The sequence below is a fragment of the Mycteria americana genome, chromosome 3, assembly GCF_035582795.1.
Source record: "Mycteria americana isolate JAX WOST 10 ecotype Jacksonville Zoo and Gardens chromosome 3, USCA_MyAme_1.0, whole genome shotgun sequence".
Classification (NCBI taxonomy): domain Eukaryota; kingdom Metazoa; phylum Chordata; class Aves; order Ciconiiformes; family Ciconiidae; genus Mycteria; species Mycteria americana.
The window spans coordinates 682,637-698,654 of record NC_134367.1 but is presented as its reverse complement, the minus strand read 5'-3'; the positions used below and the strand labels follow the sequence as shown (position 1 = coordinate 698,654).

General features: G+C 47.1%; 1 protein-coding gene across 1 annotated transcript in view; it reads left to right on the top strand.

Moving 5' to 3' along the window:
- The window catches only part of DTNB (dystrobrevin beta), a 218,390-nt gene that overhangs the window by 119,748 nt on the left and 82,624 nt on the right, over positions 1–16,018 (top strand). Inside the window, exons 14-15 of the mRNA XM_075497583.1 lie at positions 8,334–8,423; positions 15,480–15,567. Of these exons, the coding sequence (XP_075353698.1) occupies positions 8,334–8,423; positions 15,480–15,567 (178 nt within the window). The remainder of the gene's footprint in view (positions 1–8,333; positions 8,424–15,479; positions 15,568–16,018) is intronic.

Genomic DNA, 16,018 nt, shown 5'->3' with positions numbered 1-16,018 from the left:
TTTTCCAATAACAGTAGTGCCATCCAACTGCTGTCCCAGGGCTGTTGGGTCCAGCAGAGCAGTGGTGATAAAAACGCCATGCCAGACGGGAAGGGAGCGGGGAGCAGGACTGTCCGTCAGGCAGAGCAGATCCAGAGAATTTGCATTTGCTCTCTATCACCTTTCTCATCACTTTCAAACACTTAGTTTCTTCTTTAGTTCTTTTTTACTCCGTTTTGCCTACACTTTTTTTTTCCCCTAGCTACCTGATCTTTGTCTGCTCCGAGATGGGTCAGCCTAGTTCACCTCAGTGTTTATATAACACAGTCACAGAAGTCACAGGCTGGTTGAGGTTGGAGGGGACCTCTTGAGATCGTCTGGTCCAACCCCTGCTCAAGCAGGGTCAGACAGAGGAGGCTGCCCAGGACCATGTCTGGCTGGGTTTTTAATATCTCCACAGGTGAAGACTCTACAGCCTCCCTGGGCAACCTGTGCCAGTGTTTGACCACCCTCATAGGAGAAAAGTGGGGGTTTGTATTCAGATGGAATTTCTTATTTTGTGCCCGTGGGCTCTGGTCCTGGCACTGGGCACCACTGGAAGAGCCTGTCTCCATCCTCTTGGCACCCTCCCTGCAGGCACTTATAGACGTGGATTCAACCCCCTGAGCCTGCTCTGCCCCAGGCTGAGCAGTCCCAGCTCCCCCAGCCTTTCCTCACAGCAGAGATGCTCCAGCTCTTCAGCATCTTGGCAGCCCCTTGCTGGCCTCTCTCCAGTCCGTCCCTGTCCCTCTTGGACTGGGGAGCCCAGCACTGGAGCCAGGGGTGGCCTCACCAGTGCTGAGCAGAGGGGAAGGATCCCCTCCCTCCACCTCCTGGAAACACTGTGATGCTGATACTTTCATTTTTGTTCAAGTCACCTATTTTCACACCTCCACGTGTTCTTCCACATGTTTGGCATAAGTTTCCTGATTACGATTTTGGGGTTTTTTAAAGGAACTGAACAGCAGCATACATGCTCAGACAGTGTTTATCACTGCTCTCCTGCAGCCGCTTTGCTGGCTCTTCAGTCTTCCCTGTCCTGTATCTCTTTACATTCAAGTGTTACAAGATCATGGTTTTCCCCTGTATTCTCTGCTTTAATGATGACCGTCTGGCGTGCTGCTGCTGTTCGACTGCATTACATTTCTCTGTATAATTATATTGTGTGATTTGCAGCTTGGATATACGCCCCATCGTCTTTCCTGCATGTGATAGCTGGAGGTAGGGGTCTGAAGAAATGAAAAGGTTGCTTAGAGTGTTCAGGGAAAGTGGTGGCTTCCCCATGACTTTAAATCTCTAAGCCAGATTATATCCCTGTCTGAACAGAGCCCAGCAGGTCAGTCGGAGGCATGGCTTTGATTCAGAAATTACTGTGCTAAATTTCATAGCCTGTATTATGCAGAGTATGGTGGTAATTATCCTTTTTGACCTTAACATCTATTTAAATCAATCATGGGGGAAAGTAATGTGACAGAAAACAAGAGATCCCTCTAGATTACATCCTGGCAACTCTTTCGAAGGCTCTTTCCCTTCTCAGTAGCCAGAGCAGCAGTGTGCAATTTTGTAATGATTTACGAAGTTGTGAGCCAGCATAATAGAAATTTGCAGGGATTTCTTGCTGTAAATTACAGGATTTTAAATAAATTGTCTGTTTTGCTTGGCCTTCCTGGTAGATTTTCAGAACAGAAATTAATTTAAGACACCAAAAGCACCACTTAAATACCTTAGTAATTTATTGAGTTGCTTATAAAACTGCAGAGCCAAGTCTTAGTGTGTAAAATTTGGGGCGGGAGCCAACGAACCTTTCAAACCCCCTTGTCACTGACGTGCAGTTACGTGTCCGAGCCCCAGGCGTGACGGAGCAGCCAGACCCGAACCTTCAGCCACCTCCGCTGAGAAGTAGGACAGGAGGAGTGTCCTGCAGCTCTGCGCAGAGTCCTCTGACCTCATTTGTCTCTTCCCGCTTAAGACCGCTTCCCCTCTTCCCTCAGAAGAGCATGGTTAACGTTATTTCTTGCTGTCTTTTGACTATTGCTTTGCATGGTGCAACCTGGCTTTGCCTATGGCGGCTGTTGTTATATGAAAGTGTGGGAAACATGCTCTAAAATTACATTTTGATGCTGCTTTGAATAATTCCATTACAGCATGTGGCTAATTTGGGGGGGAGGTGGTATTTCGTCTTTGATACCATCTTCTGAAAACTAAAAGATTCTGTGGTTGTAGTGTAGTTCTGAGTTTCTCTACAGTGATATATTAATTTTTTTGAAAAGCAGGACAAAACAAACCCTCAGCAGTGTGTCTGAGCGCTGTCCGACTTCAGGCCACGTTAAGGGCCAGGCGTGATTCTGAGAGATGTCTAAAAATTTTCTTGGAAGATGTAGATATGACTCAAAGTGCCGGATAAATAGAAAGTTACTTCCTAAAGGCGTTTTTTCGACACCGAACTTTCCCAGACTTCAGGTTTTAAAGGCAGGCTCAGAGAGGGACAAATACAGCTGCGGCTGCATCTGCGGCAGAACCACCCCGAGGTGTCCCCGTCCCCGCCGGCCGGCCGGCCTTTGGTGGTCCAGGCACCGCGGGCTGTGGGCCTTTTTCTGTACGGTCAAGGAACCGATCCAGTTATATTTTAATCATGAGAAAAAAGGAGAAAGGAGAGGGGGTGGCATTGCGGTGTCAAGAGATGGCATTGCTGTTTCTCTGCTCTCAGGCTATATAAAGAAGTATTTTTGCTGAAATACGTGTCTGAAAGTCAAAGGGATACCTTCAGATTCCTGAACACGTTAAAAAACAATCGGTCTGTACCCACGTAGAGGGGTAGGGAATAAAAATAGCTGATATATCTGTGTCAAGAACAAATCGTTTCAAAGAATGGAAATTGGGTGGTTCTGCCTGGGTGGGTGGCCTTGTGAAGGAGGGGGAAGCACTAATTTAAAATGTATTGACTCATAAAGCTTTTGACACCATCCCATATGGTATTTTCATAAATAAACGATGTAAACGTGGTGGTATTTTCATAAATAAATGAGGTAAACGTGGACTGGTTGAAACTGCTGTTCCGTGGGTGCAACACCAGTTGAAAAATTACAGTCAGAGAAAGAAAATATCAATATTTTCCTACCAAAGAGGGAGCCTGGGATCCCTTTTTCCTACCCTGGGATCCCACAGGGTCTGGTCCCAGTTCAGCGTTACTTGGTTTATTCCTTGGCAGCTTGCACGATGAAGTAGGGAACACACGTGCATAAATCTCGTACCGACACTATGCAAGGGAGGTACTGGAGGTTCTTCAGAGGGCAAGCCTCTAATTCAGAATGGTTCTGTAGATCAATAAGATGAAATTAATACAGACAGCTTCTAGTGACAGAAAATAAAATAAAATGCATGAATAAGAAGTAGCGAATGACTGACTAGACGGGGCTATTGCTGAAAAGTGCCTGGGCAACGGTAGTGGATTGGGAGCTGAATGCAAATCAACAAAATGCCCACAAAAAAGTTGCTGATAACGTGATTGGGGTTGTGGCAAGAGGAGCGCCGTGTCCAGGACAGCTCAGACAATGGATCCGTAGCGGTGGCGTCCACCTGACGTGTCTTGACTTCTGGACAGCAGGTGCCAAGAAGGCTGTAGATGCATTGCAAGTCCAGGAGCAGCTGATGGTATTGGCAGCTCCACCTTCCAGAGCAGGAGTCTTCTGCTGTGGCAGAGCCCTTACAGCGGTCCCCGTGGGCAGGGGGTCGGTGAGGGGGCTCGGCGTCCGCCTGGGGCGCGGGGAGGAGAAGCGCCAGATCCAGTTCTCAGCAATGGAGGTTTCAGATGAGTGGTGGAAACTGTAGGTCGAGAGGTTTGTTAAGTTCTGCAGATCTGTTTCAGACCAGGTTACGCAGTGCAGCGGTACGCTTTCCAAGAACAGTTTAGGAAAACATCTGCTATCTATCTCATCCGTTTGCTCCCCCTTTGAGGAGAGGGCTGGACTGGGGGCCTCCAGAGGACCTTTCCACGTCACAGTGCTGGTACAGTCATTACCGAGCCGCAGAGCCGTTCTGATTTTCTTTAATTTAAAGACTATATCTAAGTGTGTTAGATGAAACAAACTTCAACAGGAGACTAAACATCCACAGAATGCTCACTAGCAATATGGCTTGAGCAGTATGGAGAAGTGATTCCTAAGTTTTTGTTATTTCCATTTTGCTTAAAATTATTTAGCAAATTCTATCCCAATTCACAATTGGCTTGGGCTACTCCAAAATTGCCTTTTGACGTACGAGTGATTCACTGGGGAAAAAAAAAGGAGAGAAGAGAGGGTCAGAACTGCATTTATCAAGGCCAGAGAGGAGAATTTGTTCCAATCAGCACACGCAATTATGCGTGTCCCTGGGAGCCGTAACTCGGTGGCCGGTGACCAAGAGCTGTGTCACGGTCGTGTGGTGCAGCAGGGCTGGGTGAAGCTCAGGTCTGGTGAGCTGGCGCTCGGGAAAGAGCAGGGGTAATGAAGAAGGATGGAGCTGGGCTGCGATGAGCAGAGGTATTACAGGGCTTCTTCTCATCCAAAGAAGTGAAATGCCTCAGAACATTTTAAATACAATGCTGGTGCATCAAGGGTATCTAATAGCCTTCCAAAATACAGAGTGACCACACTTAAACCTCAAAACACCAGAAACGTAGAGGTAGAGGATTATATACATTTAAACACCTGAAAGCGAGTGAATACCGAATTACCATGTATGGCATCCCTGGGTGAGGTGGGGAGAGGGGAGGAGACGAGTCAGCAGCCTTGGGGTGCGATGGGGAGAGGGGAGAAGCCGTCCGGGAGCGGGGAGGTGGCAATTGCCGGCTCAGCCCAGGCAATCCCTGGCTCAGCCCAGGTGATCCCCGGCTCAGACCAGGCAACATCCAGCTCAGCTCAGGTGATCCCCGGCTCAGCCCAGGCGATACCAGCTCAGCCCAGGCGATGTCCAGCTCAGCCCAGGCGATACCAGCTCAGCCCAGGCGATCCCCGGCTCAGCCCAGGCGATATCCAGCTCAGCTCAGGTGATACCTGGCTCAGCCCAGGCGATGTCCAGCTCAGCCCAGGCGATACCAGCTCAGCCCAGGCGATACCAGCTCAGCCCAGGCGATGTCCAGCTCAGCCCAGGCGATCCCCGGCTCAGCCCAGGCGATGTCCAGCTCAGCACGCACCTTGCTCAGTGCTTCTAGCGTGTGAGTGGCCTTTGAGTAAATCCCTGCCTGCGGAGCGGGGCACACAGCAGGAGACCGCGCCAGGAGCAGTTCAGGTGCAGCGATATTACTGAGATGCCAGTTGCTTCATAGGAAAGGGAGAGGAGGTAGGCTAGCAGCCTTGCAGATTTGGTTACGTGCAACAGGGAACGCTGCTGGTGGGGTAGGGAAGCAGAGGGACATACCAAACAATTTTGCACCTTAACTGAGGCCAACGTGAAATAAATTTTTAAGATATAGGTATATACACTAGGTTTGTGATTTCTTTTTCTGTCAGTAGCGCTGTCATGTGTTGCTTCTCCGTTTTGCCATCCGCGCTGCTGCTCAGCTGTAAATTAGCGCGCTGCAGCTGCTCTGAATGAGCACTAGTTGCTGTACAACCGTTCAGTAGGTATTATACTGACAAAGTTTACGAAGAATTAAGCTTGTCCACAGTTATCTCGGGCTTCCCCAGAGGAGCTGAATTCAGTAACAGGCGAGCCCTTTGGAAACGCGAGTTGAAGGTACGTGTCAGCGTAACTTAAGTTGTGCTCGCTTTGAGTAACGAGCCAGCGCTGCCACGGTGGCTCGGCTTCAGGGCCAAACCCAGCCTGCCTTTGCCGCTAGAGCGGCCCGTGCGGCCAGGGGGGCACTGGGGCAGTGGGTACGAGTTTAATGCTTTTTTTTGAACCACGAAGCTTGTGTTTATGTGAGTTTTGCAGATCAGGATTACCGACACTAGCTTTTATATTTTAATACTTCTGTGCTCTATGAAAGCAACACGCATACCCACAAGATTTTGACAACACCCGGGTGCAAGCCACAGAATGCCTCTGAGCCCTGCGCTTTCTCCTGCCCGCTACACTCAGGTACTCTCCTCGAGGAGAAAATATCTGGACGCTGTAGTTGACACAGCCTGCCAAACGCAGCGACAGGTTCTTCCCCGGATGCATCTCCTTCTTTCAGTGATAGATTTATCAGGAGCAGTGGGCTTCCCCCCCGGTGACCCTCTTCCTCCAGCTCTCCTGTACTCAAAAACGGGATCTGACTGTATCTTCGCTCTTTCCGCGGCTCCTTATAGCTGCACCTGGGGCAGCAGAGCGGCCAGAAGACAGGCAGGTGATTCCCACGGCCTTAGTGCCGGCCTGGGAGGAGGCAGAGAGGGGGTTGGCAGCGTGCACCTTAATGCTGCGTTCTGTGATTTTCTGAGTTTGGAGGGTGCTGAGCGATGTTCTGGAGGGGGCTGGGGTACCACCAGGCAGGCTCACCTGCGCTCACAAACGTGAATGCACAATCAGGTACGTGCTAGGAATGGTGTTCAGACGCACGTTAATTTGATCTAACTCTTATTTTTCTTCCAAAGCCAGGAGTGCTAGTCACCGTTAAAGGTATCCCCATTTTGAGTTAAAAATGCGGTCATTTCTGCTGGGCTTTTTCCTTTTCAAAAGAGCATGTGTGATGAGTTATCACGAAAAAGGTCTTGGAATCTTAATTGTTGTGGTTGCAGCAATGTGCCTGCTATAAAGCGTATCTGAAATAAAGCTTTTCAGCACTTATCAGTAGTCAGGCTTCACAAAGTGTAGATTGCTTAAAAATTCTTCGGTGCAGTGGTTAACGTTAAGTCTCTTTCTTATTACAAACCCATTATTACAAAGGTTGCTCATTGCCTGGAGCGGTTGACGCGGGTAATTCCATTTTGCCTCTTTTTTTATAAGGTCTTATTCTGCTTCTGGCAGACTTCTCTGACATGTTGCTGCACATAACAGAGAAGAAAAGAGTTTGTGTGTCTAAAAAATGTGAACTCTGTTTTCATAGTATCAGTATATTGATGCTGAAAGCAATAAATGCCATGTTTAGAAAAGCTTCTGAAACAAATACTTCCTGGACATGTGTGCAGAAGGAATTAACTGCAGTTTATGAATTAAAGAGCTTGAATACCTGACATAGAAATGAAAAATGGAATTTCTCGTACACTTGTATTTTAGGAAGAAATGCATATTATGCTGAAATAATAGTGATACATGTTTGAGAATCATTTTTTAGGTAACAGTCTGATCTGGTATCTGCACGGGACTTTTCATCTCCCAGTGGAGAGCGGTGCTTTCCCTACGCGTGCACCATTTCATGTGCTGGAACAGCAGACTGGAGTCCCGTGGGCAAAACTTCACGTGGATGGGGAGGCAATCTAGCATCGCAGAGCTGGTGTATCGCTCTTTTGGGTTGGAGAAGAAAATGTCGCTGCCTTTGTGTGCAATGCCTGGGATAAAAAAAGAACCGTTTTGCTGTGTTCTCTCAGGGTTTTCGAGATGCTGCTGTCACAAGTGTGGTAGAAACCAGCAAGTTTTAACTGGACCATATAGACAAATAGTTATTTATGTGGGATTCCTTCTGACAAATATTTCTTGCATTCAATCTCTATTCATAGAAATATTCAAAATTATAGTAGCTTTATTTTTATGAGTCCTCAGACAAAAAAAATACAATGTCGTTTAATGAATCCCTGTTAGAGGGTAGTTCTGGTGATATCAACCGCTAATTTTTTAGTGTTTTATCACTTTCCTCGTATTTTCATTTATTATTATGAGAGAAAGAGTAGCGGCTGGATGCTTTCAGTTCTGATTTTCGACATAGTAATAAAACTGCAACCCAGTGTGGTCTGGGTTATTTTTGGAGCCGTTTGACAGCAGAAGGGTAAGTCCTGCTCAGGTCGGAGGCTCCAGTCCCCGCAGCGGCGGTGGCTCCGGTTGTGCTCGGCAGCCTCTTCCCCGCGGGTCCCGGACGACCGCGGGTCCCGGTGGAAGCGGCACGGCTGCGGCGGGCGGCTGCCTGAGGCTTGCGGTGGGCTGCTCAGGGCAGTCCCGCTCTCCCAGGGCGACAGCAGGCTCAGGGAAGCTCCGCAGCTGTATGCATTGCACATTTAGGCACCCAAATGTGTCTCTAATCTGTGTTTTAATCTTTAACTGCAGAAGGTATCCTTTTCATGTGACTTGCGGGAACATTTTTGCATTTTTATTTACTCATCTGTTTGTTTTAATTTTTAACTGTTTGTTTTGTTAACATTCATTAATTATTTGCTTTGTATTTATGTTATGTTTTGTTTGCTCTCTTTTGCCTTCATTGCTACTAGGTTACAGTGCAACCCGGACACTGCCAGCCGATTAGCTGACGAGCATGCACTGATAGCAACCTATGTGAACCGGCTGCAGAGCGGTGCACGGTTAGTGTTAGGAAAGCGTTCCTGGCGCAGGGACGGGTACAGTAACGCTGCTTCCTCTGGGGAGTGATGTTCCAGTCAAAGGTATTTGGCCTCCCTTGGCGAATGGAGGGAAATGTATTTTGTGTTCTCCAAAATCTTCTGAAAATACACAACTATGTATGCACGCACACACAAATACGCAGGGGGAAGACACCAGATGGGAAGGGATCGGTTTGTGTCCGGTCCCACCCCATTGCATTCGCTGTGTTACAGGATCCCTTACATGAACTGAGTAACGTCGTTCCAAACGGGTTAGATAATTTTTCTCTCCGTGACCATTCTGGAATCTCGTCTTTCACCAGTAGGAAACTGTCTATTTTCCACCTTAAATTTTTTCACAGCCAGCTCATACCCATCAGTTCTTATGCCAACATTGTCCTATAACTCTTAACGGTTCTTATTTCTCCCTATTGCTTTTACCTCTCCACCCCAAATGCGGTTGCAGACAGATGTCCCATCCTGTCACCGTCTTTGTTACCTGGGCTAAACAAGCAAGCTCTTTCATTCCCATCAACCTGACCTGCTGAATATGACTGTTTCTTTCTGTACCTTTCCAAAAAATGTTAATGCTCTGAAGAATTAATTTCTTCTATCTCAGCTTTAGTATTTGTGTACACTTATATTTCATGTCTGTGTCTACCTAGAGAAATTTTACCCTAAAGCCCCAAAACGCAGCTCTCCCATTTCATCACACCACATAGCCGGGAGGTTTTCCATATTCCCCTTTTGGACCTAATTAAATTATGCCTTTAGAGAGCCAGAGCTGTGCTGGAAAGGAAAAGGAGCTTTGGTGATCTGGAGGCTATATGTAAAGGCCTTGCTCTATCCCTGTTGTCATCCTCTGAATAATATTCTGAGAGTCCTGCTTCATCACTCTGTCACGTAGAAATTTGTATTCCGCTGCTGTATTGAAGAAGTGCATTCTGGCTGTCTAGATCTCTGGGGAAAGTCAGGTTTTCTTCTGGTAGTGAATCACTGTTGTCTGCTATCACCTGCTATGAACTGAAAGCCCATAATATTGTCCACAAGACAATAAAACACAAGGAATTTCAGACTCTCACCTTCACTCAATTACTGTAATCATAGGATTTTGAGGTACGAAGGAGTGCATCTTGAAGAGTATATGACAGATTGAAATACTGCGTGTAGCTCATAGCTGCCATGTTACAACCAGTTGGAGTAGAGGTTCTCAGTCCTTTAGGTCTTTAAATTTAAAAAAATCCACTCGGTACTGTTACCAGCGTAACAGCATACTCCTAGAAGGAGCCAAACGCAAAGAAAATAATTTAAATCCTAGTTTCAGTGTGCATGAGAGTGTCTTCCAAGTCAGCACGAGAGACTGATGAAATCTGTGCTCCATTGTCATTTCTTTTGATCTTCGCCCCTCGCCCCCCCAAATCTCACATAACAGTCTATCTCTCGGCTTTGATCCTCAGCGTACTCCAGCCAGCCCTTGCAGACCGTCTCCGTTTCTGACTGATGGAGACAACAGTAAATCTCACTTACAGACAGCGTTTCCTGTAATAACCCTCACTTGCTTTCTCTCCTCTGTTCTCCTGTTTGCATCTGCTCTTGGCTGTGTTGGAGACAAGGTCCAGGACTGCTGTTCTGGCCCGGCTGCTGTTCTGGTGCTCCTCACGGCCCCTCTCCTGTCAGGGCAGTATAGCCTTCAGGACCAGAAGAGACCATTAGAGCATCTTCTCTGTCGTCTCACACCGGTGTCCAGGCATGTGGACATTTAAGAGGCATTTGGACAATGCTCTTAATAATATGCTTTAACTTTTGGTCAGCCCTGAAGTGATCGGTCAGTTGGGCTAGATGATTGGTGTATTCCAGCTGACATAGTCTGGTCTGGTCTGTCCTGTCCTGTCCTGTCCTATTCATATAATCATAGAGGAGGTTAGGCAGGAAGGGACCGTTAAAGGCCATCCAGTCCAGCCCCCTGCCACGAGCAGGGACATCTTCAACCAGAGCAGGTTGCTCAGAGCCCCGGCCAACCTGACCTGGAATGTTTCCAGGGACGGGGCATCGACCACCTCTCGGGGCAACCTGGGCCAGTGCCTCACCACCCTCAGCGTAAAACATTTCTTCCTTAGATCTAGTCCGAATCTCCCCTCTCTTAGTTTAAAACCATCACCCCTATTCATCCCTGTGCTGAACCTAATACCTTCTTTCTCTAAAGATGTACCTTTCAGAGAACACGAGGATGGAGAAGCCACTCATTTCATTGACAATCTGTCCCAGTGATTAATTGTGCTGACTCTTTTTTAAAAGAGCCCTACTTCAGGTTTGAACTTGTCTTTCTTCCACTTCCAGTCACTGATTTTGTGTATACTTACCTTTGCTCTTTATCGCCCAGCATCTTTTCATGTCTTTCAGGCAAACTTTGAGAGCCTTTAAACCATGGCTAGCTGGATCCCTGAGATTTTTCATCATATTAAAAATTATTTAAGTCACTGATGTCCTCCAACCAAAAAGTCCATCCAAGCTACGTAAGGAATATAGCAAACAGAGCTCACTGGGCTTCATTTATCTTACAATAATATACTTTTCTTTTTTTACCTACTGTATCATTGTCTTAGCAAGCCAAATTGGTTGAGTGCTTTTCAAAGAAATAATAGAAAATCCCCACCCTAAAGGATGTGCTGCAGGCAAGGGCAGCCGCAGAGTGCAGCAGGTGATACTGTGTACAGTTAGAAGGCTTACGGGGCTGATGAGTTGTGCTTTATTACTTGGACAGTTGTTCGTTACATATTTCTCAAGGTCAGCATTCATAACTTACGTTCCACATCATTCACCAAGCCTGCTTTTCCCCAGTCCCCATGAAGCCTCTATTTCAGCTCCACTTTTCACCAGAAAAATTAAGTAGCCCTACCTGGAGTGTCATTAGTTTTATGTCTTATGTATTCTGCATTTCCTGCAGAAGACAGCTGGCCGCAGGATTTATGTGATTTACTTTTGGTCGGCTGATCCCGGTGGATGGATGGGTGGTGAGCTGCTTGGCTGGTTTGATTTGGTTTCCTTTAAATTCCTGATTCTCTGAAACTGCAGTTGTCTGCAGCACTCCTGATTTTAAAGGAGAATGAAAGGAAAAAGTCACTTTTCTTAAAGATATTCTGTCCCCAAGATCCTTACTCTTGGCTCACCATCAGGTGACACCTGGGCCGTGTGGCCCTTCGGGTCAGTGCTGGAAGAACAAGCCGTGCCTTCTGTCGCTGTCCACTGCCGCTTCTCAGCATCATGAATTCCTAAGCAGTTTTGGAAGGAGCCTAAGATCTCAAACCTCTCCCCATGAGGTATCGTCTTCTCTTACATCCTTTACCGATCGCCCATCCCTGGCCAATACTTCGGTTGTCCAAGCTCATTTTTGTGTTAGTATTTGACAACAGGGCCCTGGCGTCCCGGCTTCCTCTTCACAGACTGCGCTTGCCCCCTTTTTGCCGGGGGTGGTTTCATGAGAGCCTCAAGCCAGCGCAGGTGCGGGGTGCTGATTTTTCCCTTTTCCCCTGCCCCGTTCATCCTGCCGGTGCACCCGCTCCCGCCTTTGTGTTAACTCCCGCAGCCACCTGCTGAGCTGGCTCGGGGAACTGCCCTGGCAGAAAACAAGTTATTGTTTTGTCAGGCCAGCCTTAAGCCAATTCAATTTCCTTCGCTGGCTCATCACGTCGCCCCGACACTAGTGCCAGCGCGGCAGTGGAGGGCAGAGGCTGCGAACATCCCTTTCAGTGCCCGCACACATTTGGGTCAGATCAAAGTGACTGCAGAAGCAATGCTCCCTGTGTGCGTTTATCACATTGTCTCAAACGTTTCTGTTGACACCTGAAAGTCAGCATCACTTCACCCTCCCCGTCTCCCCTCGGGGTGCTCGTGTTCTGTGGCTCCAATCAGTTTGATTCCGTCTCATCGTCTCAGTGCCTCCGTGACAGACCCGGGCTGTCCCGAGGACGAGGCTTCCGTGTGCGTGTCAAAGCCTCCCCTCGTCAGACCTTTCCATCTGTGTTATCCACGTGCCAGCTATAACCTGCATCTCCAAAGGAAGAAGTGGGAGAGCTCACAGATTGACTAACCGGCGCCGTATAAGTAGCACAACGTGGTCAAAATAGACCAAACCACCTGGCACGGTATTTTTAAGACAGAGAGATCTATAACATTACCTTTCCAAAATTCTGCTGCTGTGAAAATCTCTGAACTCTCACTCACGTACCCTCCTCCCTTCTGAGCTCTGGGCTTAAGCCAGGCTTATTCTTCCCCTTTGCTACCTTTCCCGTTCTTCTTGAGCTGCTGTCCTCTAGTTTGCGTGTTGGCTGTCGCTCCGGGACCTTTCCGCACGGGCAGCACTGGATACCGATGGACTCGTGTGGGCAGGGGGAGGTTCACAACCGGCGGTGCTTCTGCTGCCCCAGAGGACAGGGAGCTCCGCAGGACTCCGGTCGAGGACGGGTTTTCAGGGTAGGAATCCTTTGCAATGTCTCCACAGAAATTAGAACTACCAAGAAGTGAGTTTTCCTCCGTGAAGCGATGTAAAGAGTTCTGTGGTATTTTGTAGGTTGTGCTTAATGCCCTCTCTGTTAATCGACAGAGCTGTAGGTTGCAGTAGTGCTTCATTTGTTCAAACTGTTTTCTATTAAAGAATACGCGGGAGGGCCAGGAGACGTACTTGAACTCCACTTCCTCTCCATCTGTAAAAGATTTCTAAAAGCAAACGCAAAAGGATTTTTTTTTTTAATTACAAGTTTTCTTCAAGAAAGTAAGAAAATGTCAGTAACTATTTTCTAATTCACTTAGATAAGAAGAGGTAATAGTTCCAGGAGCTGGGAGAGGTATGAGGAGATGCCAGATTATGGAAAGGGTAGAAGGGATGGAATGATCCGCGTTCCTATAAAAGCAGAAAAAAACTCGTACGGACAAAATTGCAGAGGAAAGCTAAAAACAATGTCAAATTCAGAAAATGGGATGGGAAAGATTGGTCTCCTTCAACAAAAAAAAAATCAGAAAATTAATTAGCTTGAAGGCGTGTGAGAAGTTCCTCAAGCCTACTGCAAAGACTCTGGTTTTTCTTCTCTTAAATCCGTTTTCCCACCGTTTTAGCTCACCTTTGCCAGCTCCTTCCTTTGCACCGTTTAGTTGAATATCTTCAGGTCTTAATCCAGCAGGCCGAACGCGAGGCACAGTGGTGCAATTTATGCTCATCATAGACCCATCTGTGTAAAGTGTAGTCCGACGTTTATGAAATTCAGCCCAATGTCGCTATGCCATCTCAAACACATCATCTGGCAGACTTTCAGAGTCTTAAAAGAGATAAAGATGTTAAATTCAGCGTTGCAAAAAAGAAATTAAATCTACATTTTTAAATAAACATAATGTATGCAATATAGATTCGGTTCTTTAAACAAGGTAAACATGAATCTGTGAAATTTAAATAATGTAAAGATAAGTCTGTGAAATTAAGCTTAAAGAAATGTAAATTATCTTGTGAAGTGGTAAGGTGGACTGAAAGTAGCTTTTGCTGTGCACTAGGTATGTGTCCCTTTTCCTTTGCTCCTGTCCCTGGCGTGATCCTGGTCCGGAAGCCGCTGTAAGCGCCCGCGGGGGCGGCGCGGTGTGGGTATGGCAGCCAGCGTGCTGGTGGCGAATCCACGCGGGGCGCCGAGGAGAGCCGCGGGACGGCTGTGTTGCGACGTGAAGCACGTTGCTCGTTTCCACAGTGATCCTGGTTGTTTTCAGTTAATAATGGTTTGGTTTGTGTAACTAATTCAGTGGCTTCCCTTTTAAAGGGGGAAGTCTGTGTGCCGCGGTAAGGCAACGAGCAGCTATGGAATAGCTCGGTTGGGCCTTGACTTGAAAAGGTCCCCTTTCCTTTGGCTTTCCCCTGCTGATTCTCTGTGGCACAGGCCACCGTGCCACCGAAGCTGAGCTGGTAACAGATCTTAACGTTGACTGGTTTCAGTCAATGCAACCTGAGAATTATCGCTTGTCACCCTGTGTGTTTGTAGTTAACAAGACAATTGTTTGTGGATAGTAGCAACTGGTTCAGCACTCTGGGCACTAACTGGGTTACCGGAGGAGATGGATCATGCTAATGATTAACGTGCACAGAGGGGATGGTGCTGCTGTTAAATGTGAGAAAGAGCCAGGTGCTGCCTTTCACTTCCTGACCTTGGGCATCTGTCCCATTTGCTGTCCCTCCTTTTCCCCTTTCAAAATGCAATGTCCCTTTCTTCTGCCCCCTCACGGTGCTGTCGCTGTTGCTGATGATTATTGGAAACATTTTTTAATACCTCTTTCAGCAACATTTCCAAGACAGCTACAGCCTGTCTGCAGGAGGCACTACGAGGCAGCTGGAACCGTTTCATCCTCTGCTAGCTGAGGTGTGAAGGAGCAAGTCTCAAACTACCACGTTCTGTACGTTTGGGTGTTGTAAGGTGGTAGTAAGTCAGGTGTAAGTCAGGCTGACTTGCAAAGTACTATTTGCATTTAAGTTGATGTTGTTCAGTGACAGAGTCCGTTCTTTTCGGGTCGGCACGGTTGCCCCTGCTCTTCCTCCTGGAAATCATCCTTTGACACTTGTCATCTGCATCTACACCTACATCTACACCTACATATCATCTACATCCTACATCTCCCGAGGACACAGCTTTTCTCCTTTGTCATTCAGCTATTTGCCCCTTTTGACCTTGAGTAAGCCAAAAGGGTTTGCAGAAAAGCTCCTCAGAAACAAATGACATTTGTTCCTAATGATACGTATCTATGAATTGTTGAAAACAAATTATTTTAATCATTTAAAACTGGAATATGTGAATCCTGGAGAAAATGCTACTAGGCAGAAAGTCTTGAGAGCAGTCCCCCCTTTGGAAGCAGAATGAAAAAGGGAATGATCTAGATTATTTCCAGTGTGACTCTTCTATTTGCCATCGCCGTCTCTTTGCAATAATACATCCTTTTCTCTGTCATCCCCCGGTATGAGTAATATCGAGAGGCGGCGGATATTGACGGGGTGTTTTGGCTTTTCCCCGGCAGTGTCCTGGACAGCCCCGGCAGGCTGGACGAGGAGCACAGGCTGATTGCCAGATACGCCGCCCGGCTGGCTGCCGAAGCTGGAAATGCAGTAAGTGAATATTCATCCCTCTTTACCGACCGTGGAATATGGAAGGTGGTTTTCAGAGTCTAATTAGTAGCTTAATGCTAATAGCTGCGTGAAATTGTGATTTTTTGTTTATTCAGCTGATGCAAAAGAGCAGCGCGCTTTCCTCATTTTCAGCAGAAATACTGCGTTCTCAGGCAGCGGGGGAAGAGCAGGGAAATGGGAAACGACAACACAAATTATTAGAAATGAGGTCAGAGGAGACAAGAGAATAAGCAGGTTAGTCCTACTTAGTCTAGAGAAGAGATAAATATGTAGATAGCTGAGGAAAACAAATCATGGAACAAACGTTATGGCATATATTTATTCCAGAGGGAAGGAGCCTGAGAGAGAGAAAGGAAGGTATTTTTTATGTTTGCAGTCTCTTATAATAGAAGAAACTAAAGGAAACACCCAACCAGTTTTAAATTGGTAG